The sequence below is a fragment of the Candoia aspera genome, chromosome 2 (assembly GCF_035149785.1).
Source record: "Candoia aspera isolate rCanAsp1 chromosome 2, rCanAsp1.hap2, whole genome shotgun sequence".
Classification (NCBI taxonomy): Eukaryota; Metazoa; Chordata; class Lepidosauria; order Squamata; family Boidae; genus Candoia; species Candoia aspera.
The window spans coordinates 201048056-201073385 of record NC_086154.1 but is presented as its reverse complement, the minus strand read 5'-3'; the positions used below and the strand labels follow the sequence as shown (position 1 = coordinate 201073385).

At 43.2% G+C, this 25330-nt stretch overlaps 1 protein-coding gene and 1 long non-coding RNA gene across 2 annotated transcripts in view; both read left to right on the top strand.

Annotated features, from left to right (window-relative positions):
• Nucleotides 1-4251: 4251 nt before the first annotated feature.
• LOC134492555 (uncharacterized) lies at nucleotides 4252-10984 on the top strand. The gene is made up of 3 exons (XR_010067466.1): nucleotides 4252-4352; nucleotides 6476-6561; nucleotides 10937-10984. It is a non-coding gene; the product is annotated as an uncharacterized LOC134492555 (long non-coding RNA).
• A 901-nt stretch (nucleotides 10985-11885) lies between these two features.
• The window catches only part of LOC134492554 (F-box/LRR-repeat protein 2-like), a 55053-nt gene continuing 41608 nt past the window's right edge, over nucleotides 11886-25330 (top strand). The window contains exon 1 of the mRNA XM_063296712.1: nucleotides 11886-12261. Within this exon, the coding sequence (XP_063152782.1) occupies nucleotides 12183-12261 (79 nt within the window). The 5' untranslated portion in view covers nucleotides 11886-12182. The remainder of the gene's footprint in view (nucleotides 12262-25330) is intronic.

Below are 25330 nucleotides of genomic sequence, written 5' to 3'. Positions count from 1 at the left end.
ATTGTCAGAAAGTAGGGTTAGAGAATTTAATTCATTTTTTTCATTTTTTTTTTCTTATTTGCTAGTAAGGCATCTAGGCTGAGATTTCTTTCTGTCTCATACACCACGGGTAGGGTGAGGATGCCAGGTTAAAAGCATCCCAGTAGCAATAACCATGAAGCAGCTACACTAAGGTAACAAAGCAGGCCAGGGTGCGTAAACTCAAAGCATTCATGGGAGACAAGATTTGATGCCTCCAATCTTTAACCATTTAGTCTCAGCAGTAGTTTTCATCTTCACCTAAAACAGCTTTAATCTGCACCTACTTTTTTTATTTCTACAGATGGAATATCTGTCTCAGGAGGTATTACATGCATCTGTTGCTGAGGCTGTTCATGAACTCTCTGTACCACATACTCGTATAACTTGCTATAGAAAAATACTACCTTATTCAATTGATAAGAACCCTAATTCCATACAGTCCAGAAGTTGTTCATTACATTCAACAGCTGATGCTAAGATAGACTTTGAAGAACCCAGCAAAACAGTAAATGGAGAAAATCATTCAAGCATTTGGAGGCTCTCTGAAGTGACCTATGTAAGAAAGGAAGAAACAGCAAGAGATACAACTGGACCAGCAGAACTAAAATGCTTAAGGAATACATATATTTCAGGATTAGATAATGAACTACATAGAGAATGTAGCATCCCTGAGACTCAAAAACTTAAAGATGTTGAAAACTGGGCAGAATTGTTTCTTGATCAGTCTCCCATTGGGGATAGCATACAAGAACATAGACAATCTATCTTGGATCATTGCATACTAAAAAAGATGGTTCGAAATAGCAGGGGCAAAGATAGTGTAAATAAAAGGCCTGACACTTTTGATCCAAAGCTATTACATGCAAATATTTTAAGCAGTTCTGTAGTCTTTGAAAATAGTTCAGAGAATTCTGAAAAAGAAACTCCTGGGACTTTGGTAAATAATAATACTTTATGTCCTCCCAGCTTACTTTTAAATTCTATTCAGGCAGCCAAGCATAGAAATGGAAGACCGGATATTATAATTTCCACCAAGATTTGGGAGGAATGTACAGTAAATAACTCCAAGCATAGCACTACAAGAGAAACCAATTTTCAGAACATTCATCTTGTATCCAACAGAGATGATTCATGTATTCCTATAAGAGATTTGCATAAAAATGAAAACTATTTTTGGGCTCCTCTCAGTGACAGTTCAGATGAAGAGTGGACAGATATGAAGAAAAATAATTTAAAGTGGCCAACTCTAGACAGCAAAAAACACAAAAACCTTGCTGACAGTGCTAACTCTGACAATCCAACTAATATGAAGTATTTCAGTTTATCATTGCTGGAAGACAAATTTGCTTTCAAAATAATGCCTGACAGCTGTGAAAAGTGGAATCCAGGAACAGGGATCTTGGAGATTCCAGAATATAAATGCAAGAATTTTACACAGACCCCAAAACATGAAGACTTCAGTGGAACACAGAATGTCATAAAAAGCAACTGTGAAGAGACTAAAAATGGAAATATCCATTTTCATTCCAAGTCTGCAATAAAAAAAGATATGTTGAGGGATCAGATGTTAGACATTCAACCTCTAAAGAGAGCCTCAAATGAGAGAAATGAGCCTAAATTAGAGCAAATGCTGGACAAAGTCTTTAAAGGGAGGAAAAATACCAGAGAACAGGAAGTCAATTTCAAGAAAACTAGTTGCAATATAGACCAAAACGAAGCAGAATTAATATCTCCATTGGAATATCCAGTTATGCAAATTAAGAGCAGCTCTGTGAGTTCATTACTGAAGCCTTTGGAAAATAATACATATAAAGTGGGCTTGGACTCTTTGAATCTCAGTTGTAAAACCAGGAATAAGAGTGGTAGTGACTGTGTTTTGCTAGTTGGGTTGCCCCAGATCGGTGATGACAAGGTAGCACATCAGCCCTGTACAGAGCAAGGCTCTGTGAATGATCATATTTCTGTAACTGGTCTCCAGTCAGCAGATGAAGAGTTCCTCATTGCAACAGTTAAAGGAGATGGTCATGAGCAGCCACTTTGCAACAGTACATTCCCATTAGATTTCAGCCACAGTGATAGTGTTTTGGCTAAATATTATTTTTATCTGAACTATCTCAATAAGTCCAAAAGATTTCAGTGTGAAAATGCCAGTCATTCGTTTTTTTGTCAAGAATATGCGTTTTTCAAGGAAACCTATGATACTGGACCCTGTTACTCTAAGAACAATAGCGCATATGAGGAGCAGACTGATGAAAATATGAACAATGATCTGGGAACTTCTAAAGGCAATAAAAGGACTGAGATTATCAAACAGCAAAATCATTCTGAAGAACAGGTCTTGAAGCCTCTGTTTGCAAATAGCAGCTCCAAACAGAGACAAATGGGGAAAACAGGCAGTTTCAAAGGTAAAACTGGACTGTTGTTTTCTATTTAGCGAGATGTATAACTATGTTAAAAATGTCTTGGAACAGCAGGAAACTTGATGTTTTAGACTATCATTTCCAGAATGTCTTATATTAACCATTTTGGTTGGGATGATCAGGAGCTGAAGCCAAAACTGTTTGGGAGACATCTGGTTGCTGTCCCATATTACTTTGTCATGAACATGAAATATAAGTGAGATCTCCTATGTTCAACAAAAAGTCTTTTATTCTTGTACTACTTTATTGTTAATTTAAAATTATGACTCTACAGTATTGCAGTGATTCAGGTTGAATAACATAATCTAGGCAACGTACTAGCCATAAACTCCTTTGAAAACAACAGGATTTATAGGACTCCATATTTAATGCCTTAATTGTAAGTTTTATGTCAGTCACTCAGGAAGAATTTAAATTTACCTTCCATGTATTAAGGAGATCATTCTATGTGATAGGAGTGGCTATATCATGGCCCAAATCCGCAGTTCCAGGATGGGAAGTAAGTGTTAATGTGCTACTCAGTTTAAAAAACTGTCCATGCATTTGTCACTGTATCTCAACTGCCTACTCCATTCCTGGGTGTTTTCAGAGACCCCTAATTTTTATCCTCATTTTCATTATCTACTAATTTAACAGGATATATAGGACAAGAATAAGCTTATTCCCAGAGGCATCCACAGGATCTAATGTTTTTGTCAAAATGATGATAATAGAGTTGCACCATTGTGCTGCAAACTTTGCCCTTTTTATATGTGCGTGTAACATCACACACAGGTACATGAGGGGAGCTTGCAGTACAACTGCAGAATTACAGTTATGTAATTACATTAGATTACAGCTATTTTCATTTATAAAAACATAAATGTTGGTATTTTTCAAAATAGGCTTAGAAATACATGAAATTATAAATAAACATAGTTTCTATTTGAAACTGTTTTATGTACCAATATTTAAAGCATTTTCTGTGTTCTGATCTCACAATACATTCTGTCCTTGGTATAATATTGGTTTCCTTTAAGGCTGAGTACACGAAGTGGCTGCTATGTATGTTCTTGGTTTTATTTCTCTGCACAAATGAGATAAAACCCCAAATTACACTTTACAGAAATCGCAAGGAGAGTGCTCTCAAGCATGATGGGATTCTTTTGGTTCTAGTGACAATGATATTCCACTTGATAGACATTTAGTAAATCAAAGGTGGGAGCTGGCCTCTGTGTACTCATGAAATGACATTGTTGGTAATGCTGTAATGGTTCAGGCAGGGCAAATGAAAAAAGCAACATCAAGCAGTTGGGCTGCAAGCTCCCCGCATGTACCTGTGTGTGATGTCGCATGCACATATAAAAAGGGCAAAGTTGGCAGCACAATGGTGCAGCTCCACTATTATCATTTTGACAAAAGCGTTAGATCCTGTGGATGCCTCTGGGTATAAGCTTATTCTTGTCCTATATATCCTGTGAAATTTTGGCAACCTTTTCCACCTCTCTCCCCAGCTTAAAGCAGATGAAGTTCTTATTTGGACCAATTTCTTCCAGCACTTCTGTTGCCACTGAAATCAACATTTCCACAGCTGATATTCAGAGTTCCCCTTCGGTGTCCAGATGTACTTAAATTGGGAAATCTAATCAGATTCCATGTGTTGTATCTGGTTTTGGACTCATTATATTGTCTTAATATGCTTTATGAATGAACCAAGGGTGTGTTTGTAGATGTTTATATAATTCCCTGGAGCGCCTTTAACTTTGTGTTGGAATTAACTATGACTGTAACTATATTCTGTGGATTATCTTTTCTAGGCCAGGAAGTTTCTGAAAGCAGGAAAATAAGCACAAAATGGGCTGGTCCTAAGAAGCATTGGGAAAGAGCCAGCATTTCATGCTTATCATACTCACAGAGAAAACTGAAGCCAAGGTTTGCTTATTTAATATTTAATACAACTGTATGAACAGAGAACTGCATTTACCAAAGGCATACCATCTCTGTGCTCTATCTCCTGAAATGGTAATTTGCAGGAAACTCTTATTTGCTGCCATCTTGTGGTTTTTTCCATTTTTCAGCTCAGAATTTACAATGATTCCCTGCAGATTGCATGCGTGTAATACTTTATAAACATTTCATGATCCCAACATTATTTTTTTACATTCACACTGGTATATACCAGTCCTGAAGAATCTGTTACTATTTTAAAGAGGATACTGGCTTCCTATGTAATTTTTTGTCCCTGCGCAACTATTTCCATGGAATCACAGTATGAAATACCTATTTATTTATTTATTTATTTATTTATTTATTTAATAAATTTATTCACCGCCCATCTCTCCCCAATGGGGGGACTCTGGACGGCTTACAATAAAACAAGATTAAAATATAAAACCATTATAACTAAAATACAATAAAATATAGATGTGAGCAAATTTATATAAATATAAATTTGAGATGGATTATACTGAGTCTAGAGCAAGTAACGTTCTACACCTATGTGTAAATTTCTGTTGTAATATCTTTAGTGTGTTCATATGATGGAAGCAAAGACAGAGTTCAACAGTAGAAAGTACACAGAGGTATGGTAAATCATGTTAATGTAAAGTTGATTTAGTTAGATTACCTTTTCTTTTGTCTCTTCCAGTTTCTTTTTCTTAACATTTTTTACTCTCTTCTGTGCTTTGCATAATGTTGCTTATCCTAAAAGCAACACTATCATGATTGAAATGCATGTATGACTATAATATAATATCATAACTAAATACAAAATGATAGTTCTTGGCATAGGCTTTGTATCACCAAAATATGTGAATTTCACGAGAATAGTGAATAAGTACATTGTATTTTGCCCTTTCTAAGACTAATGTTAGAGAGCCAGTTTGGTGTAGTGGTTAAGGTACCAGACTAAAAACTGGGAGACCATGATTTCTAATCCTGCCTGAGGCACAAATCCAGCTGGGTGACCTTGGGCCAGTCGCACGCTCTCAGCCCTAGGAAGAAGGCAGTGGCAAACTACTTCTGAAAAACCTTGTCAAGAAAACTGCAGGAACTTGTCCAGGCAGTCTCCAAGAATCAGACATGATTGAATGGATTAAAAAAAAAAGAATAATAATAATAAGCAGGAGAAATTTGGGTGCTGTGGTCCAGTACCATCCCCAATCTGCCCCTGCTAGCTGCACATTTTTCCTTGTGAAATCACGAAGGGAAGTTGTGGAACTGATAGGTAGTAATTGGCCCCTGTGCCCTGGCCTGTGAAGTAGGAATTTATTTATTTATCTATCCAATTTGTCCCCGCCCATCTCCTCACATCAGGGGACTCTGGGCGGTTTACAATAATCAATTAAAACAACAATCATAAAATATACAGTATAAAACTACAACAATAAATAATATAAATAAGAGTAAAGATAATTTAGCTAGCAAGTTAAGTCAAACAATCATTCAGAGAATGTCATTGTTGTTAGACCAGTCTGAATTCAAAAGGAGATAAAATTTACACTGATAGCCAAAGTGAAAGGGGCAAGAAGATAGCCAAGTCATGCAAAATTTGATCAGGTCAGTTGAATCATAACTGAGGTTTCCATAAGGGTATATGCTAGGAGCTAGATACATAGCATTCCAGACCTGAATGGCACTCGTGTCTCCTTAAATACAGAAGGTTCCTGGACTCTGTATGAGCACAGTTAGTGCAGGTCAGCTTTGATTCTCAGGACCAGGATACTCCTGATATGACCATACTAGGCCAGATATAGTATATGGTTTAAGATGGACAATGGTCTGGTTCAGATGTCAGAATAGCTGATAAAAACTGGGGGAATGGGAAAGGTGAAGAAGATGCATGCTCCCACAGAACCCACGTTTTCAGCTGATAAATGGTGTTTAGTTTCATGATTCAGCTGGGCTAGTGTCTTATACTTAGCTATCCAGTGGCTTTGAGGCTGAGAAGGATTTGAACTATACCTGTAATATGTAAATTAAACATTGTAACTATTGGTTCACAGAACATCTTGTGCAATTGTTTTAATTCAATGTGCCTCTGTTTTTCTCTGCAGTAGATCACAGTGTGTCAAAAGACCAGCAACAGGCAAGAAGTTAATAAGGAAGAACAGTTGTAACTCTCAAAGCCATCCGTCTTCAGGTTTGTAGAATTTGAGGTGAATCCTTGTTGTCAAAAGCTCTATGCTCACCATTCTTTTTATTCCTTGATTGAACTTGTGGAGAGCAGAAGCTTTATGCCCTAACCTTAAACCTCCATGCATTCATCTGATTGTGAGAAGGCACTCAGTGTATAAAATCATACATGTATGGACTATATACTGTACATACAGCTGGAATATGTGTGCAGCCTATTATTGCTTTCATATAAACATCAAAAGGTTAGGGAATGTAAGGCTGTAGGATCCTGGTCCCCTCTGTACGTGGGAAAGAAGTAAGCATGGATGTGGTGTGTTACTGCCACAAAATTAGGAGGAGTCTGGTAGCACCTTTCTGACTAACAGATTTTATTAAAAATCATCAGCTTTTGTGAGCTGCAGCTCACTTTTTGCCACAGTAGACTAACATGGCTCTTTTCCTACAATGCCACAAAATTGTAGATGGAATCATAAAAAGATTGTCAATTTGGTATGAAAGTTCTGGTCATATTATGTTGCCTTGCCTTTAAAAAGGCTTTAATGGAATAGAAATAATTCAATCCTGACAGGAATGTTTAAGGGCTAGGTTCATATAAAATCATGAAGTTTATTGGTATAGATGTCTAGATATATTGTTAAACTACAGTAAGACAAAAGACTGTAAACTGGTTTAGGAAGATTGAAACTAGGTTCTGTGGCAGAAAAAGAAATGCATGTGTTTAAAGAATAGGACTTGAGTGTTGGTAGATCAAACATCCAAAATAGTTTGATTTTGTTGTTTATTCGTTTAGTCGCTTCTGACTCTTCGTGACTTCATGGGCCAGCCCACGCCAGAGCTTCCTGTCGGTCGTCAACACCCCCAGCTCCCCCAGGGACGAGTCCGTCACCTCTAGAATATCATCCATCCACCTTGCCCTTGGTCGGCCCCTCTTCCTTTTGCCCTCCACTCTCCCTTGCATCAGCATCTTCTCCAGGGTGTCCTGTCTTCTCATTATGTGGCCAAAGTATTTCAGTTTTGCCTTTAATATCATTCCCTCAAGTGAGCAGTCTGGCTTTATTTCCTGGAGTATGGACTGGTTTGATCTTCTTGCAGTCCAAGGCACTCTCAGAATTTTCCTCCAACACCACAGTTCAAAAGCATCGATCTTCCTTCTCTCAGCCTTCCTTATGGTCCAGCTCTCGCAGCCATATGTTACTACAGGGAACACCATTGCTTTAACTATGCGGACCTTTGTTGTCAGTGTGATGTCTCTGCTCTTAATATTTTATCGAGATTTGTCATTGCTCTTCTCCCAAGGATTAAGCGTCTTCTGATTTCCTGACTGCAGTCAGCATCTGCAGTAATCTTTGCACCTAGAAATACAAAGTCTTTCACTGCCTCTATGTTTTCTCCCTCTATTTGCCAGTTATCAATCAAGCTGGTTGCCATAATCTTGGTTTTTTTTTGAGGTTTAGCTGCAAGCCAGCTTTTGCACTTTCTTCTTTCACCTTCATCATAAGGGTCCTCAGTTCCTCTTCGCTGTCAGCCATCAAAGTGGTATCATCTGCATATCTGAGATTGTTAATGTTTCTTCCAGCGATTTTAACTCCAGCCTTGGATTCCTCAAGCCCAGCATGTCACATGATGTGTTCTGCATACGAGTTGAATAGGTAGGGTGAGAGTATACAGCCCTGCCGTACTCCTCTCCCAATCTTAAACCAGTCCGTTGTTTCGTGGTGTGTTCTTACTGTTGCTACTTGGTCGTTATACAGATTCTTCAGGAGGCATACAAGATGACTTGGTATCCCCATACCACTAAGAACTTGCCACAGTTTGTTATGGTCCACACAGTCAAAGGCTTTAGAATAGTCAATAAAACAGAAATAGATGTTTTTCTGAAACTCCCTGGCTTTTTCCATTATCCAGCGGATATTGGCAATTTGGTCCCTAGTTCCTCTGCCTTTTCTAAACCCAGCTTGTACACCTGGCAATTCTCGCTCCATGAATTGCTGAAGTCTACCTTGCAGGATCTTGAGCATTACCTTACTGGCATGTGAAATGAGTGCCACTGTTCGATAGTTTGAACATTCTTTAGTGTTTCCCTTTTTTGGTATGGGGATATAAGTTGATTTTTTCCAATCTGATGGCCATTCTTGTGTTTTCCAAATTTGCTGGCATATAGCATGCCTTGTTATTAGCAATGCTTCTTAAGGCCCACTCAACCTCACTCTTCAGGATGTCTGGCTCTAGCTCACTGACTACAGCGTCAAAGCTATCCCCGATATTGTTATCCTTCCTATACAGGTCTTCTGTATATTCTTGCCACCTTTTCTTGATCTCTTCTTCTTCTGTTAGGTCCTTGCCATCTTTGTTTTTGATCATACCCATTTTTGCCTGGAATTTACCTCCAATGTTTCTAATTTTCTGGAAGAGGTCTCTTGTCCTTCTTATTCTATTGTCTTCTTCCACTTCCACGCATTGCTTGTTTAAAAATAATTCCTTATCTCTTCTGGCTAACCTCTGGAATTTTGCATTTAATTGGGCATATCTCCCCCTATCACTGTTGCCTTTTGCTTTCCTTCTTTCTTGGGCTACTTCTAGTGTCTCAGCAGGCAGCCCTTTTGCCTTCTTGGTTTTCTCTTTCTTTGGGATGTATTTTGTTGCCGCCTCCTGAACAATGTGGTGAACTTCTGTCCATAGTTCTTCCGGGACCCTATCTACTAAATCTAGTCCCTTAAATCTATTCTTCACCTCCACTGCATATTCCTTAGGAATATTAGTGAGCTCATATCTAGCTGATCTGTGGGTCTTCCCTAATCTCTTTAGTCTGATCCTAAATTGTGCAAGAAGAAGTTCGTGATCTGAACTACAGTCAGCTCCAGGTCTTGTTTTTACCGACTGTATAGATGTCCGCCACCTTTGGCTGCAAAGGATGTAGTCAATCTGATTTCGGTGTTGTCCATCTGGTGAAGTCCATGTATAAAGCCGTCTCTTAGGTTGTTGGAAGAGAGTGTTTGTTATGCAGAGTGAATTGTCTTGGCAAAATTCTATCAGCCTATGTCCAGCTTCGTTTTGTTCTCCCAGGCCATACTTACCTGTAATTCGAGGTGTCATTTGACTGCCCACCTTAGCATTCCAGTCTCCTGTGATGAAAATAACATCTCTTTTAGGCGTGTCATCCAGTAGGTGCTGCAGATCCTCATAGAACTGCTCTACTTCAGCTTCTTCAGCATCTTTGGTTGGGGCGTATATTTGGATCACTGTGATGTTAGATGGTTTGCCCTGAATTCGAATTGAGATCATTCTGTCGTTTTTTGGATTGTATCCAAGCACTGCTTTAGCCACTTTACTATTAATTATGAAGGCTACTCCATTTCTTCTGTGGTCCTCTTGTCCACAGTAGTAGATCTGGTGGTCATTTGATGTGAAGTGGCTCATTCCAGTCCATTTCGCCCAAAATGTCTATCTTTAATCTTGACATTTGACAGTTTGATTTTAGGATACAGTATTTATCTTGATTTAGTTCTAGCTTCTATAAGGACTCTCTTGAGAATAGGTTAAACTGTTTGAATAAGCAATTAAAAAAATCTAAGAAATGAATATCTTTATAAAATCACTGCATATACAACAAAGAACATCAAGACTGACACTTTTTAAAGGGACTAGGAAACGGACTGGAAGGGTCAGATTAAGTTTTGCTGAGAAATCAGCCACCAGAAAGCTCTGAATTCAGGTGCTAGTTTTGCAATTTGAGCTGCACAATAGTTGTGCCAGAACTATTTTGCTTGGCAGAGTAAGGGATTGTTTCTGCATTTCCTGCATTCAGCAGGACTACTAGGTTTGGGTTGAAAAAATCCAGATAAACACTAGATGTGAGCAAATATCTCTTTGCTGCCATCTTGTGATTGTTTGGGTTTTTGCAACTAAGCTATCGTTGCTCTAGCATTCAGCATGCCAAAATATGTTGTTATTTCCTCAATTCTCTCATCTGCTATGCAAATTACTCCCAAGCACTCTTGTGAAAGTGGCAGGCTCACTACTTTATTATTTTAGGGCAATGGCTGTGCAAATTGAGTTACAATGAGGAAATTGGTATGAGCCAATTAAATGTCAAATTCTGGGGGACAACATTTCAGTAACTGGCATATTTCTAAGACTTCCTATTGAAAGAAAACACTTCTGTTCTTGCAATTCATAGTGAAATTCATAACAGAGCTGATTTCATTGATCTAAACCAGCAGTTAAAATGTTCAAGATGAACGTATCTTGAGTCACAATGGAATTTCAATGAATATTGTCAATTTATAAAATATTTAGTAAATATTCTGAACGGCTTGCTGTGTTACCCCAAATAATTGCATATTTGGGAATCACAAATAAACTTCATATCTCTTTCCTAGGGATAGAATCTAGGCAGCAGTATGAAAATGCTCCTCAAGGTTATAACAAATTAAACATGGTAAGCGTATTTTGTCTTCTATATATTACAATGGTAGCATCAGAAGCATTTGGAGAATGAACGTGTGCTGTTACGTAGTAAAGTCTTAGGAGTAGAACTTTGATAAAATTATAAATCCAATCTTTTCCAGTCTTCTGCATGAGCTAAAAACATTGTGGTTACTTTAAGGAACTGACTTATCACAGGTAATATGATTCTTAAAGCAACCACATTTTTTTCAGGCTGGTGCAGAAGTGTGAAAAAAGATGGACTGCTTTAATAGAAGTTAGGTACTGTGCTCATGAGAGGTCTGAAGTACTTCTGAATTATTTTTGAATCCTGTACAACCATAACTGGATATAATATAAAAGGTACTTTTAAAGGGACTATGGCAAAGTCCCTTGTAATCAGAGAACTGACTCAGGAGAACAGCAAACAAACACTGGACTCCAAAGATGTAGAAAACCTGCTGTCATTTGTTCTTCCCAGACCTTTAAGCATTCAGGGTCAGGGGTTGAAAACAAAACAGTCTCTTTGGAGTGTTGGCAGTCCAAATCAAGCATACAAAAGAAAAATTCTCAAACATAAAATATTCAAATCAAGGGAGAAAAATGGGACAGGCAGCAGTAGTTTGAAGCTTGATATCCTCCTTCATGCCAGCAGACACAATGGGCACCCCAGCCTCAGCAAAGAGGCAGTGCCTTCTTGTGAAGACTCTGGCCCCTTTCTTTCCTCATGTAAGGAATTCCAGTAGAGGAACCAGCTCTATTTAGTGCCTGACAAATGAGGTGGGTCCCAACTGGGCAGCATAGACAGGTGGGGAAGTCTGTTTGTAGAGACCGTGATAAGGGAATTTCCAGCACTTCCTCTGCAGGCTTCTCTTTGTTGTTGTACTCTGGTATCTGTTGTCTTCCTCCACCTTCTTCTTCAACCCCCATGCCTGCCCTTTTGGCAGAGGAGTCTTTAAGCATGGCCAAAATACAGTTTCTGAATTGGATCATGAGCGTGATCTGCTAGCTGCCTTGCTCAGCTGTTTGCCATTTATTCAGTACTGGGCTGACTTGCATATTTGTTACTGCTGCTGTTTTGGGATTCAGTTGCTTTCTTGTTTTCTTTTCTTTTGTTTTTAATTTTAGAAAAGGCACACTGATTGCAGCCTCACACCATGGCTATTGCTTCCTGATCAATTGTGGCTTTGTATCTTTTCCATGTTGACTCATAAAGATATTTCTCAGATTTCCCAGGTCTGTCATCGCTTTTATCAACTAGCAGGAGATAAGTTGTTCTGTAAGTACATTAAAGTGAATGAATATTAAGTGGGTGGAGTAATATAAGAGTATGGTCATTTTAAAGTCATATTTATTTTTTATTTTCTTTTTTTATAAATTTATTCACCGCCCATCTCTCCCCAACGGGGGGACTCTGGGCGGCTTACAATAAAACATACTGTTAAGTCCAAACCCATATTAGTATGCAAATTCATATCCCGCTGAGACAATTGGAGCAAAGTTTGCATGCCCTGACATCAAATTGAAAATAACTTTCATACATGTTTGTTTGCACATTTATGCACTGTCATTGGAAATCTTTTGCATTTTTGCTCTGTTCTCATATTTGTTGCTTACAGTACTTGTGCATGCTGTAATCTTTCTAATAATATGCTTCACATTTATCTGGTTATTATCTAGTAGAGTATGTTTGTAATTTTTAAAGAATGTAGTACTGAATTACACCAAAATATTTTTGCATATTTGAAATGGCAGAATGTTTTTTATAAGTGCGAAATAGTGAATTTCAAGGCAATGCTCTGTCAGGATTATCAGGAAGACACCTAATTCTGAGCTGTACATAAAGTTGTTGTGGTTCACTCCTTTGAGCCACTGCTTGTACAGATGAGTAAGTTGGGTGAGCCATGGAGACTTAATATCACAGATGTAATCATCAGGGTTTGAACTTGACTTGACTTTATCTTCAGAATGCACCAACAGAACATCATTTCACTTTTCCTGTGTTGCACACCTCTGCTGCAAAACAATCCTTTTGAAACATGTTGAGACTGGTAGTGGCCTTTTAATTGCCATAGTCTTAGGAGCTGGGAGATTCAAACTACCTGGTAGAGCTACTCCTCTATGGTAAGCAGATTTTAAGTATAAATTGTAACGACAGAACTGTATGTGTGTGGAAAACTTTTTCAGGAAAAAGTAAAGGTTTGATGAAAGTCAGCAAGTAGGAGCAAGGACTTAACTCTTCCCTTTAGGGCTGACTCATGCCATTTGGCTGCCTGAGGTAAAGTATGAAATGCCTCTTTTTTCCTTTTCCTAAAAGTCTGGCAGATTTATCTTACACAGATAGTCATACTAAAGGGGTAACAGGCTATTCATGGACGAGCATTACAGAGATTTCTGATCACCTGTGGATGACCAATGTTTATTCACTATTTGATCTGATGGATGTTAGCAGCATTTATTTGAGGAGCAATGTAGTAGCCATAGTGATAGGAAGAATCACCACAACTACCAAATTAGGCCTGCATTTCATATGACCATTAAGTGGCAGCAAACAGTCATGGATTTCTGCGTCTCTTTGCTGCCATTTAGTGGATATCTGAATTTTGCAATCCAGATATGGCAGCCTTAATCATATCAGCATAGCATCTGCCAAGCCTGGAGTGAGCAGGCCTCTCCCGGTTAAACTAGCATGTTGTCAATGGACCTGCTTGATATGACTCATAGATAATTACATAATATAGCCAACCCAGCCCTGCAAAAGGTAAATAACACTATGCTGATTCAGAATATGGCTGAGAGAGAGAATGAGCAGATGGCATCCTTCCCCCAGTATTCACTGCCTGAGGTGGCCATTTTACTTTTTTACAGTTTCCATCCAATTAAAAATATAGTGAGGAATGTACTGTAGGACCTGACAAACTAGTCCCCCCCCCTTATATTATGTTGTTATAAATCTTAGGCCATACATTGATGTTGTATAATATGTTTAAAAATTATTAACATTCTATTATTTAAATAGCTTAGAATACTGAGAATAGAAAAGAGAAAGAAATAAAATCCATCAATCTAAATTACAGTTTATTTAATGGCAACATTACAAGGATAAAATTGTTTAGCTTTTTCATCCAAAGTTGAGTGTAACCTTGAAAAAGAACCACTACAACTCATATCAAAATAATTGTTATATACTAGACGTTTTGATCTTAAGCTGATTACTTATTAAAGTCTCGTATTGTTGCTTAGTGTGTATGTACATGTATAATACCTATTAATAATAGGAAAGGATAAATAGAGCAAATTTAACAAGACTTAATTACTAAAAATAAGAGAGGAAGAAAAAGGAACATAATAATGAAAATAACTCTTGGGTTCCTCTCTTTTTAGACATCTGCTGATTTGCAATATTTGCAGACCTTTAGGTCCCCTTAGAAGCCAGACTGTAAGTGATTATAATTGCCATGCTGAGTGATGTGTTGTATGTACGGGAACCATTCTTGCTTACATTTAGTTAAACTTCTGGTGTGTGTGTGTGTGTATATATATACTGTATATATACATATATATATATACACACACACATACATACACACATACTGTTAGTTTTGCTATGTATTCTCCAAGTTTAAGCTGCCAATCAAATATTGTCGAAGTTGTGACCTTCATTGTTGAGCAAAATTTGTTCTTGCTGCTGTAAGCGTATATCTCATTAAATTACATTTCCCCCCCCCCCCTGAAATTATACCTAGTAGAAAAAGTTGTGGCCTCATTTCAAATTTAAATTGCAAGATTTTCTGCATTGTGCTGTGTCTTTCTTGTACTTTTGTTTTTTGTTTTATATGTCCTCCACATGTGATAAAACATTCCTTTTCTTTCACATTTCCAACACTTGTTGCTGTATAATTTGTCTTAGATATTATTGATGGTTGTGTACTGTCAGGGTCAGGCTCGCTTCGCAGTAAGACGCAGACTCACTTAATGGGTATTAAGGATTTCCGGTTTATTGGAATGGTAGCTGACAGAACGAAAAACGGGAACGGGGGGTGTGGTGTGGAGGTGCCCATTTTATACCCTCTTGTATGGCCCCGGGCTCCTCCACCCTCTATTGTCCCAATCCCTCTTGATGGGATCCTTGATTGCTGCATGGGCGTTTTCCCAGTGTCTTCTCTTGTCCTCTCGATTCTGGTGTGTCCTCCAGGGCACCAGGTGCGGCTTATCTCTGCTCATCCGATGTCCTTCTTTTCAGCTGTATATGGGTCCATGGGTGTGGGTGCTTTGGGTGCTTGTTTTAATCCCTGGTTTAATTATCTTCTTCCTCTATTCCTTGATGATCATGATCTACGTTGTGAGGCTCTTTGTGCCTTGCAACGAGGTCATGACATGTACCTTCTGTAAAGCGTTTTGTACCACTTTTCCTTTAAGTTATAACTTGGTGTAAATTTTATAGATTTAGTCCATAATTCTTCCCTTCGTTGTATTGTAACTGTTCTTTTGAAATTTTGCATCCATTTTATCATACAGCTGTTTGTTTGTTCTGACTCTGTGTCATGCCAAATATAAGTTTATATATATGCCTTAACAGGTGGTGTTAGTTTTGTATTAGTGTTTCAAATTTTTTTTTCCCTTAATATTCCTCCTTCCTTCTTGAGATCTTATTTTATCTTTCCAATAATTTGTAAATACATCAGCCATGGTATATTCTAGTTTTCAGTAAGTAGTTCTTGCTGTGTTTTTAGTCTATTCGTAGAATCTGAGTGAACCATATCTGCATATGTAATTACATCTTTTTTTACAATACTATAATTATCTCCGACATGAAAAGCATTTGAAGGAGAAGCTAGAGGTGAAATTGTTGGGCTGTTTGTTCCCTTTGTGGAATTCCATACTTTTATCAAACTTTGTCTAATAATACATCCTTTTAAGTTTTTAATCCTCCTTTGTGTCTCTGTACCATAAATATCTATGAAGTCCATTGGCTAAGCCAGCTCCTTCCACAATTGCCATTCTGCAATTCAGAGATTATATGCACTCTGTTATCCATAACAGGCAGCTTGATTTGTGGTACAGTTTAAAGTTTGGAAGGGAGAGGCCACCTCTCTCTTTGGAATCCTATAGGATTTTTTGTTTGACTCTTGGTCTTTTCCTGCTTCATAGGAATTTACTGATAATTTCTTGCCATTCTTGTAAGATTCTCTCTGAGATTCGAATTGGTGCCATTTGAAATAAAGAGTTTATCTTAGCTAATACAATAGATCCTAACCAAAATAGCTTTAAGTTCCTCCACCTTTCAAGGTCTCTTTTGCCTATATTTTGATACGTTTCTTATTTGTTTCCTTTTTTAAAATAGTAATTTTATTAATAAATTTAACTAGTATAATAACTAATACAAAAATTAAAAAGTAAAGAAAAATAAAAACACAAAAGAAAAATAGAAATGAGGATTTAAAAGTTCAGAAAAAGAAAAGAAAAAAAGGGAAAGCAGGAGGAAAACAAAAGAAAGTAAGGAAAATTTAATTATAAAGGATTCCGATCATCTTCTCAGCAGTATAAGTACAATTATATATTAACCTCTTCACTGATTTGAAAATCTACAGAGAGTGCTCTGTTTGCCATAATCTTTACTTTTTGCTGTTGATATATACTTTTAACCCGAGCTTGAAATTCTTCTCCAGGGTTCATTTTATTCAGTACTGCTAGCATGAATTGCCAAAGGATTTTTCCGCATCCAAGAAAATTAGTGCAGCTTTCTTCTTCTTTTGATTTATGTGTTCTATTGTATTGATTATAAGCCTACTGTTGTCCTTTATATTCCTCTTTGGAATAAAATCAGTTTTGCCAATATGTATAATGTCTGAAACACATTTCTTCAATCTGTCGGCTAATATTGTCATAAAAATCTTATAATCTACATTTAGCAGGGAAATTGGTCTGTGTGACTGTAGTTGCTCTGGGTGGCTCCCTTCTTTATGAATCATAGTTATATATGCTTCTTCCCACCAGGTTTTAAAGTCCCAGTCAGCCATCGCAAGGTTATCATAGCATATCCTGATAAACTTTGCTCTATCTTTAGAAACCATATAGAAGAGGGAAAGCTCCAAATGGCTTCTGAGAGACAGGGGAGAGGAATGAGCTGGGGTCTTCCCTCCACCCTAATTCATAGCCGGGCATTGTTCCCTATTACAGGAATGAAGTTCCTTCCTTGCTTTTTTCCCCTCCATCTCCCATTGGCTCTTGATTAGGGGCTGCTCTTTTTTACTCAGCTTGTTGGGAGCTGGTAGGGAATGTTTCTCCTGTGCCTATCTACTGGCCACTAACTCCCCCACTCTATCCTTTCTATTTTAGGATGCCTTTGTCCACTTGCCTGTAGCTGCCACACCTACCTCTCCTGTAAACCTCTTTTGCTAGCTTACCTGATTTCACCTCTTGTATTGCTTCTGTTTTTCCTAGCCACACACAAGTCTCCTCTGTGCATTTGCTTGCTCAAGGCTGCTTTTAGACCCTGACTCTTCTCTTGCTGCCTACTTTCACATTCTTCTCTTCCTCTTGAAATACCAGGATGCACCTGCTCGTATGTCTGCCATCCTGGCTAAATGCTGCTGCTGTTTCTGTTGTGCTTTCCTCTCCTGATTCCTCTGCTCTTCTGTGCAATGTGTGCTGTGCTGCACTGAGAACATGGTAAATGCAACATAAAACTGGACACTGGCTGAAAAAGGCCAAATCTGAGCCCCACTGGGCTCCTCCTCTACCCTCCATTGAGATCAGTTGAAAGCAGATGGATGACTGCGGTAACTATCATGACTAAGAAGTAGGCTCATCCTACCAACAAGGACTCGTCTGAGTGGATAGGTGGCTTATGGGAGCCAGTGTGGAATGGTGGCAGTGAGTGAACCGAGATGACAATTTAAGTAATAATTATTTAATGAAAGTAGAGGCCATACCAAAGAATTTCAGCAACTGCTGTAATTCAAGAATATGCTCTATACATATGTGTTCAAACCTTGTGCATTTCATCATCATTCTTCCTCTTCCTCGGTTCTTGCTTTTGAGTGGACTGGTCTGTCTTCCATCTATCTCTGGTTTTGTAATAGTCAGATTTGCTGTCATTTTGTTTTTCAGTGAGTGGGTAAGTAGTAACTGTCACAAGTATTCAGCAACCCACAATATTTAATTAAGATTAATTTTTTATTTCCAGAAATGTTTTAACATTTCTTTAGAACTAAAATTAATAGCATGACATTCTTTTTACAAAGTCCATCTCTTGACTCCTAGAAGGCAATGAGTGCAAGAGAACTTTTTACCTTCTGACCATCTGTTTTTAGAGTTAGGATAACTTAAAATCTAGGCCTCAAAATAATTCCTTTTTTTTTTGTTAACATAAACACATCATCTTCAGAGAGGACTACTCTGCTAGATGGTTTACCCTACTTCATGGTAAGCCTAGCCCTGAGATGAAGGTTAATGTACTTAATTACTACCTCCCCCCCAGAAGGCAGATGAAATATGTCATAATAATGCTGAATCTGATATTACTTCCTGTGAAGGTTCTTTTTCCAAGAACTGCACACACCACAGCGTTGCAAATCTGTACACAATACTTTATTGCAGCACTCACTTTCTCCAACAACAGGCCTTTACTCTGGGTCAACTCCACCCATCTAGGACTTGCAGGTTGCTTTTGACATGTAAATATGTCTTTAATACTCAGTCCCTTATACTCAATCTTTCAATACTCAGTTCAGACAAAAATCTCAAAGTCTATAAAGTAGCATGCAATCTTTGCCTTTTTCCAAATGTTCTTGCACTAGTTGGCATGTGGTGCTGCCTCAGTGTGGTTGTTCCTTTTCTAGTTGCTACTGAGCTCCTGCCAAAGCTCCAGGCAGGTCTCCCACCAGGATATGCTGCTCACTATAACTTGTGGTCCTAGCAGTTGAATGACAGTCTTCTTTCCTGCTTGTAATAGCTGCCAATTGTCAGATGTTGCCTCTGCTTCCCCGTCTGTATGCCATTTGCTTATCACCTTTCCTACACACACCTCTTCCCACTCTGTCTTAGCATTTGCTTTTTAAGCTAAGGGCTGTGTGTGCGTGTATGTGAGGCTGCTTCTGGATGTTGGCATGTCCTTGAAAATGCTAGGGTGTGGCTTAATTATCACAGGCAGCTGGACTGCTGGTCTGGATGCTTGTGAGTAACATTGTGGGTTAGTGAATGAATGTATGAGGGAAATGGGTTGAGAAGTGGTTCTACCTGGCCGCAACTACCTTTCCCAACTTCACTCCCTCACACTTCCATGAGTTGGGGTGAAAAAAAAGGTTAAAATTTTCCCTCCAATCTGTCATTGACTAGAGTTTTCTATATAAAATATCAACAAATATGAACACAAATGCTATACTTAAAATGCCATTAGGGAACTAAGAAATTCTCAAAATATGGTATATGGACCACTTGTGGTCAGAATTCAACGGATCATTTGTCTCAGCCAGTCATGTTCACCACCAACAGTTAGCCAGGCCAGATCCTGCTCACTGCTTCACTCCCTTTACTTACCTGCTGGTTCAGCAAATAGAGCAGTGTCTGAAAACTAGTTTAGTGAAACATACCAATGATGCTATAAGAAGCAATGTGTCATGCGCTGCCTCCCCCTGAATAACAATCAGACACTGGTTTGCGAATCAGGCTCTGGTTTATTGCAGGGCAGGTACAGCGTTGGTAGAAAAAAGCTGAGAGTGACAGGAGCGCGCCGGTGCGGGGTTTAAATACCCCGCGCCGGTCAGCGCCCCCTCGCTCACGGTCACGTCACCCCCCTTTGTCCCATGCGTTGCCCTGCCGGTGGGTGAGGGTTTCCGGGATCGCCCATCGGCAGGTTTCCATTCTTCTGCTGATTGCTTTCAGCTGGGCGATCCCCGTTGTATTGCCGCTGATGGTTTGGGTGGCTCCGTGATTCCTTTGGCTATTGTTTGTTGGCCGTTAGTCGTTGTAGGTTGATGGCTACTTAACTTGTACCCCTTCACCTATTTCCTTGTCATTGTCATGAGTGCCATTGCGCTGATGACTTTAGCTCAACGGCACTCATGACATACTGCCCCCTTTCCGAATAGTGTTCTCCCTCGGGTTTCTGGGTTTTCCCCGTGGAGCTGTCAAAACGCCACATTTTTTTTTTTTTTTTTTTCAAAGTTCCCGCCGGAGTAGTTGTCGCCCCTCCCTTTGCTCCTCCCTCTACCACGTGCCTTCCCAGGGTGTGTCCATGGTGCGCATGCTCGGGTTCTAACCTGGCGTGCGCATGCTCCAACCACACCCTGTTTGTTTGGCTCAGTTCGGCGAGGCGAGAGGCGTGGCTGGTCGGGTGCTGCTCAGCTCCAGGTAGGGCCCTTCTTTTCTTTATTTAGAGTGCGTCGCCTTTGTTGTGTCTCCTGGGCGTTGCCCCCAGGTTGCCCTGTTGACTTGCTTGCCACTCCCCCGCGGCCAGGGGGCGGGGGGAGGGTGCTGGCGATCGTTTGTCACCACCCCGTGGGCCCGGGGCGGGGGGAGTGAGTCCCGGGGGGGGGAAGGTCCACCCAAGTCGCGGGCTTGGGGGGGGCCCTTTCCCTTGGGGCACGGGAGGCGGGGGGAGGCCTGCGGGGGGGGGGTTTGGTTTTGCTGACCTTGGTTGCGGTTTGTCGGGGTATGCCCGGTGAAATGCTCTGGTCAGGTCAGGCGCGTTAACGTTGTGCGCCGCCACCCATTCCGGGTGGGGGAAGTGTTTCCACCTGACCAGATAGTGTAGAGTTCCTCGTTGCTTGCGGGAGTCGAGGATGTCCCTTATCTCGAAGTGGTGTTGCCCGTCGATCATAAGTGGTGCGGGCTGTGGCGTGCTTGGGTGCCATCGGGAGGTGGTTGCCGGTTTTAGGAGGCTGGTGTGGAACACCGGGTGGAGCCTCCGGAGGTTGTGTGGCAGGTCCAGGCGTATTGCTACCGGGTTCACTATTTGCATGACTCGGAACGGCCCGATGTACTTAGGCCCCAGTTTTTTCGAGGGTTGGGTTGACTTTAGGAACTTGGTGGAGAGATAGGCCATATCCCCCGCCTGGAACGTCGGTTGTTGGCGCCGGTGCTTGTCGGCCTGCTCTTTGTAAGCAGCCTGTGCCTCCTTCAGCGCCGCCGTGATTACTGGCCATGCTTCCGCGATCTTCCGTCCCCAGTCACTGGCGTCCACCTGTGGTTCCGGGGGTTGAGGTAGCTCCGGTATGGGGACGAAGTCGCGCCCCGAGACTACTTCGAACGGAGTTTTCCCCGTGCTCGTGTGGACGGCGTTGTTGTATGCGACTTCGGCGAACGGGAGCAGTTCGGCCCAGTCGTCTTGGTGGTAGTTCGTATATGATCGTATAAATTGCTCTAAGGTGGCATTAAGAACCTCAGTGGCTCCGTCCGTCTGCGGATGCCAAGCCGTAGATAGGGCCTGTTGGGTCCCCGTCAGCTTCAGGAAGGCCCGCCAGAATTTGGAGGTGAACTGTGTGCCCCTGTCGGTCACCACACGTGCGGGACATCCGTGTAGCCTGTACACGTGGATGAGGAAGAGTTTGGCTAGTTGTTGTGAGGATGGGACCGACGTGCAGGGGATGAAGTGGGCCTGCTTTGAGAAGTAGTCCTTCACCACCCAAATGGCCGTTTTCTTCTGGCTGGGTGGGAGGTCCACTATAAAATCCATAGAGATTTCCTCCCATGGGCGGGAGGGTTCTGCCACCCGTTGCAATAGCCCCGCGGGTTTGCCTGGTGCCCATTTGGCCCTAGCGCACGTTGGGCAGGACGCCACGTAGGTTTTTACGTCTCGCCTGAGCGCGGGCCACCAGAATTGGCGCCGTGTTAGGTGTAGGGTCTTGAGGAACCCAAAGTGTCCCGCTTGCTTGGCGTCGTGTGACCTATGCAAGATCGCCTGGCGCTGCGAGTCCGGGACGTAGATTCTGCCTTCCCCCCATGCCAGGTCTTGCGCCATCGTTACCTTGTCGGGGTTCGCCAGGAACCAGGGGTCGGTTTTGAGGGCGGCGGCGAGGTCCGTGCGCATTCCCCCTGGTAGTTGCGGTTGGCTTCTTTCCGTCGCCGGTTGTCCCGCCGTCGGCTGCGCCGTAGCGTCGAGCTGCCTCCGTGCGCCGCTTCGGGTGGTCACGGCCATCCCCAGTTGCGAGGCGGATAGGACCGTCCCAATGGTGTCTGGGGCGGGCTCTTCGTCTTGGGGCAGTCGGGAGAGGGCGTCGGCCAGGAAGTTCTTCTTGCCCGGCATGAACTTCAGCTGGAAATCAAAGCGGCTGAAGAATTGGGCCCATCGGACCTGTTTTGGGCTAAGGCGTCTAGGCGTTCGTAGGGCCTCGAGGTTCCGGTGGTCCGTCCAGACCTCGAATGGTTGGGTGGCTCCCTCGAGTAGGTGTCGCCATGTCTCTAGTGCCGATTTCACCGCGAAGGCTTCTTTCTCCCAGACGTGCCATCGCCTCTCTGTCTCGGAGAACTTCCTTGACAGGTAGGCGCATGGTTTCAGGAGCCCCGTGGAGTCTTTTTGTAGCAGGATGGCTCCCAGGGAGAAGTCTGAGGCGTCGGCTTGGACCACGAACGGCCGTTCTGGGTCCGGGTGCGCGAGGATTGGCTCCGTCGTGAACAGCGCTTTCAGCTTGTCGAATGCGGTCTGGCACGCGGGAGTCCAATTCAGCACTGTGCCTGGGTTCTTGGCGCGTCGGGTGTCCCCCACCCCTTTGGTTTTGAGGAGGTCCGTTAAGGGGAGGGCTATCTCAGCGAACCCCCGGGCGAAGGACCTGTAGAAATTCGCGAATCCCAGGAAGCTCTGTAGTTGCCGTCTGTTGCGGGGCCGCTCCCAGTTTAGCACCGCTTCGACTTTTGCGGGGTCCATTTCGATGCCGTCCCCGGAGATTCGATACCCCAAATAGTCTAGGCGCTCTTTGTGAAACTCGCACTTTGTAGGCTTCGCATAGAGCTGCGCCCTTCTGAGCTTGTCGAGGACTTGCCTGACTAAGGTTACGTGTTCCTCGTGTGTTTTTGTGTAAATAAGGACGTCGTCGATGTAGACCAGGACCCCTTTAAACAGATGTTCATGCAGTACCTCATTGATGAGCTGCATGAACACCCCAGGGGCCCCCGCGAGTCCGAAGGGCAGTACCTTGTACTGGAAAGCGCCTAGGGGGCAGTTAAACGCCGTCTTCCATTCGTCCCCCTCCCTGATTCGGATGCGATAGTACGCCTCGCGAAGGTCCAATTTGGAAAAGACTTTGCCCGTGGACAGGTGGGCGAGCATGTCCTTCACCAGGGGTAAGGGGTATTTGTTGGACAGGGAAGCCGCGTTTAGGCCCCGGTAGTCGGTACAGAGCCGTAGGGTCCCGTCTTTCTTCTCCCGGAATAAGACGGGGGCTCCGACCGGTGAGCATGCTGGCTCTATGAATCCCCTGTCTAGGTTTTTATCGATGAACTCCCGGAGGGTTGCCATCTCCTTCGGGGTCATCGAATAGATTTTTGGTCGAGGTAAGGGGACGTCGGGCAGTAGGTCGATCCGGCAATCCGTCTTGCGGTGGGGGGGTAGTTGGTCAGCCTCTGCCTCTCCGAAGACCTCGGAGAAGTCGGCGTATTGTTCTGGTAGGTCTGCTGGGTTAGCGGCGTTGTCTTGTGTGGTCGCCTCCGCTCGTCCTACCATGGGGTTGCTTTTGCCGGCTGGAACTGGTGCTCGATACTCGCCGTCGCCGAATGTGAAGGTACGGGTCGCCCAGTTGATCCGCGGGTTGTTTTTCGCGAGCCATGGCATCCCCAGGACTGCAATGGGCCGTCCGATGTGCGTGACTACGAACGATGTGCGCTCAGTGTGAGTGCCCATTTGCAGGGTGACCGGCTCGGTTTGTAGCGTGGCTGGTTTCCCTCCCGCTGTAGAGCCGTCCAGCTGGTGGAATGCCAGCGGCGTGGGGAGGGGGAAGCAGCGGAGGTCGAGTTTGGCGACTAGGTCGGGGTGGATGAGGTTTTTTGAGCACCCCGAGTCCACTAGTGCCGCGGCCGTGGTGGCTCCGTTTCCGGTGGAGAGTTGAATTGCTGCCAATATTACGGAGCTTTTGTCGTTTCGTTGAGGTGGTCCGCGTTGCTGTCCCACCGCCTGCCTCGCCACGCGTCTCAGAGCAGGCGGGGAGCATTTCCCGCCGGCTGGTCGGGGTCGGGATTGTCCTCTTCCCCCCAGTAAGCGTCCCAGCTCTCTTTCGGTGTCGCTGTGGCCACGGTCATTCGGCGGTGAGGCGGCGGCCCCGGGTTGGGTGGTTTGGGGCTAATTTTCGGGGTGGGCTTGGGCGCGCTGGTCGGCGGTCGGTTGGCGAAGCAATCCGCCGTCTTGTGCCCTAATTTGCCACACCTCCCGCAGGGCTCCCGGTTGAACTTCTTTTTAGGGTATATGGGGCCGGCCATCCCCCCGTGTGGTGCGGGTACCTTTTTCCCGGCATCGTTTGTGTCTTCCGTGGTTGTCATGAGGAAGGTGCGGTGCGCGTGTTCGGCTTTCCCCGCGAGGTGGATCCACCCGTGTAACGTTTCTGGGTCGTCGCGGTAGAGGGCCCATTGGAGAACGTCGCGGTTGAGCCCCCTTTTGAAGATTTCCAGCAGGGTGGTCTCGGACCAGTCGCTGACCTTCCCCGCGAGGGCTTTGAACTCCAGGGCGTAGTCAGGGACCGTGCGGGTGCCCTGTTTAAGTCTTTGGAGTGCGCTTTTCGCCCGCACTTTGGCTAGGGGGTCTTCGAAGTAGTCTTTCATCTCTTTGATGAAAGCAGGGAAGGTGGCGAGGGCGGGGGAGCTGGACTCGTACAGTTGGACGTACCAGTCCGCCGCCCTGTCTTGGAGTTTGATCGCCACGGCGGCGATCTTGTCGGCCTTGGAGTCATAGGAGTGTCCGTGCCTCCCCATGAACTCCCTAGCGTTGGTCACAAAAAACGAGAGTTTTGTGGGGGTCCCATCGAAGAAGATGGGAAAGTCCTTTGGGGCCCGGGCGTTTTGTGCGGCCCCGCCTCTCGCTTCTCGGGGTGTGGTGTCGGCCGCCTGTGCCGTCTGCTGGCCCTCCGCTGGCCCGTGTGGGTTCGATGCTTCGCTCGGGGTGTGGGCTTGTGCGGGGACGTCGTTGGGTGGCGCGGGGGGCATAAGCGCCTGGAGCATGGTCCGGAGTTCCGTCAGCTGAGCCCGCATGGCCGCGAGTTCAGCTCGTGCCTCCTCGTCCACAGCCCGCGCCGCCGCTGGGGCCGGTTCCGTTGGCGCGTCCTCGGGGGTGGGTTGCCGGCGGGGTTCATCGTCCCTCTGCCGCGGGTCCGCTTCCTCCGCCGTCTGATGGGTGTCTCCGTCGTCCTCCTCCGTGTCGAGCG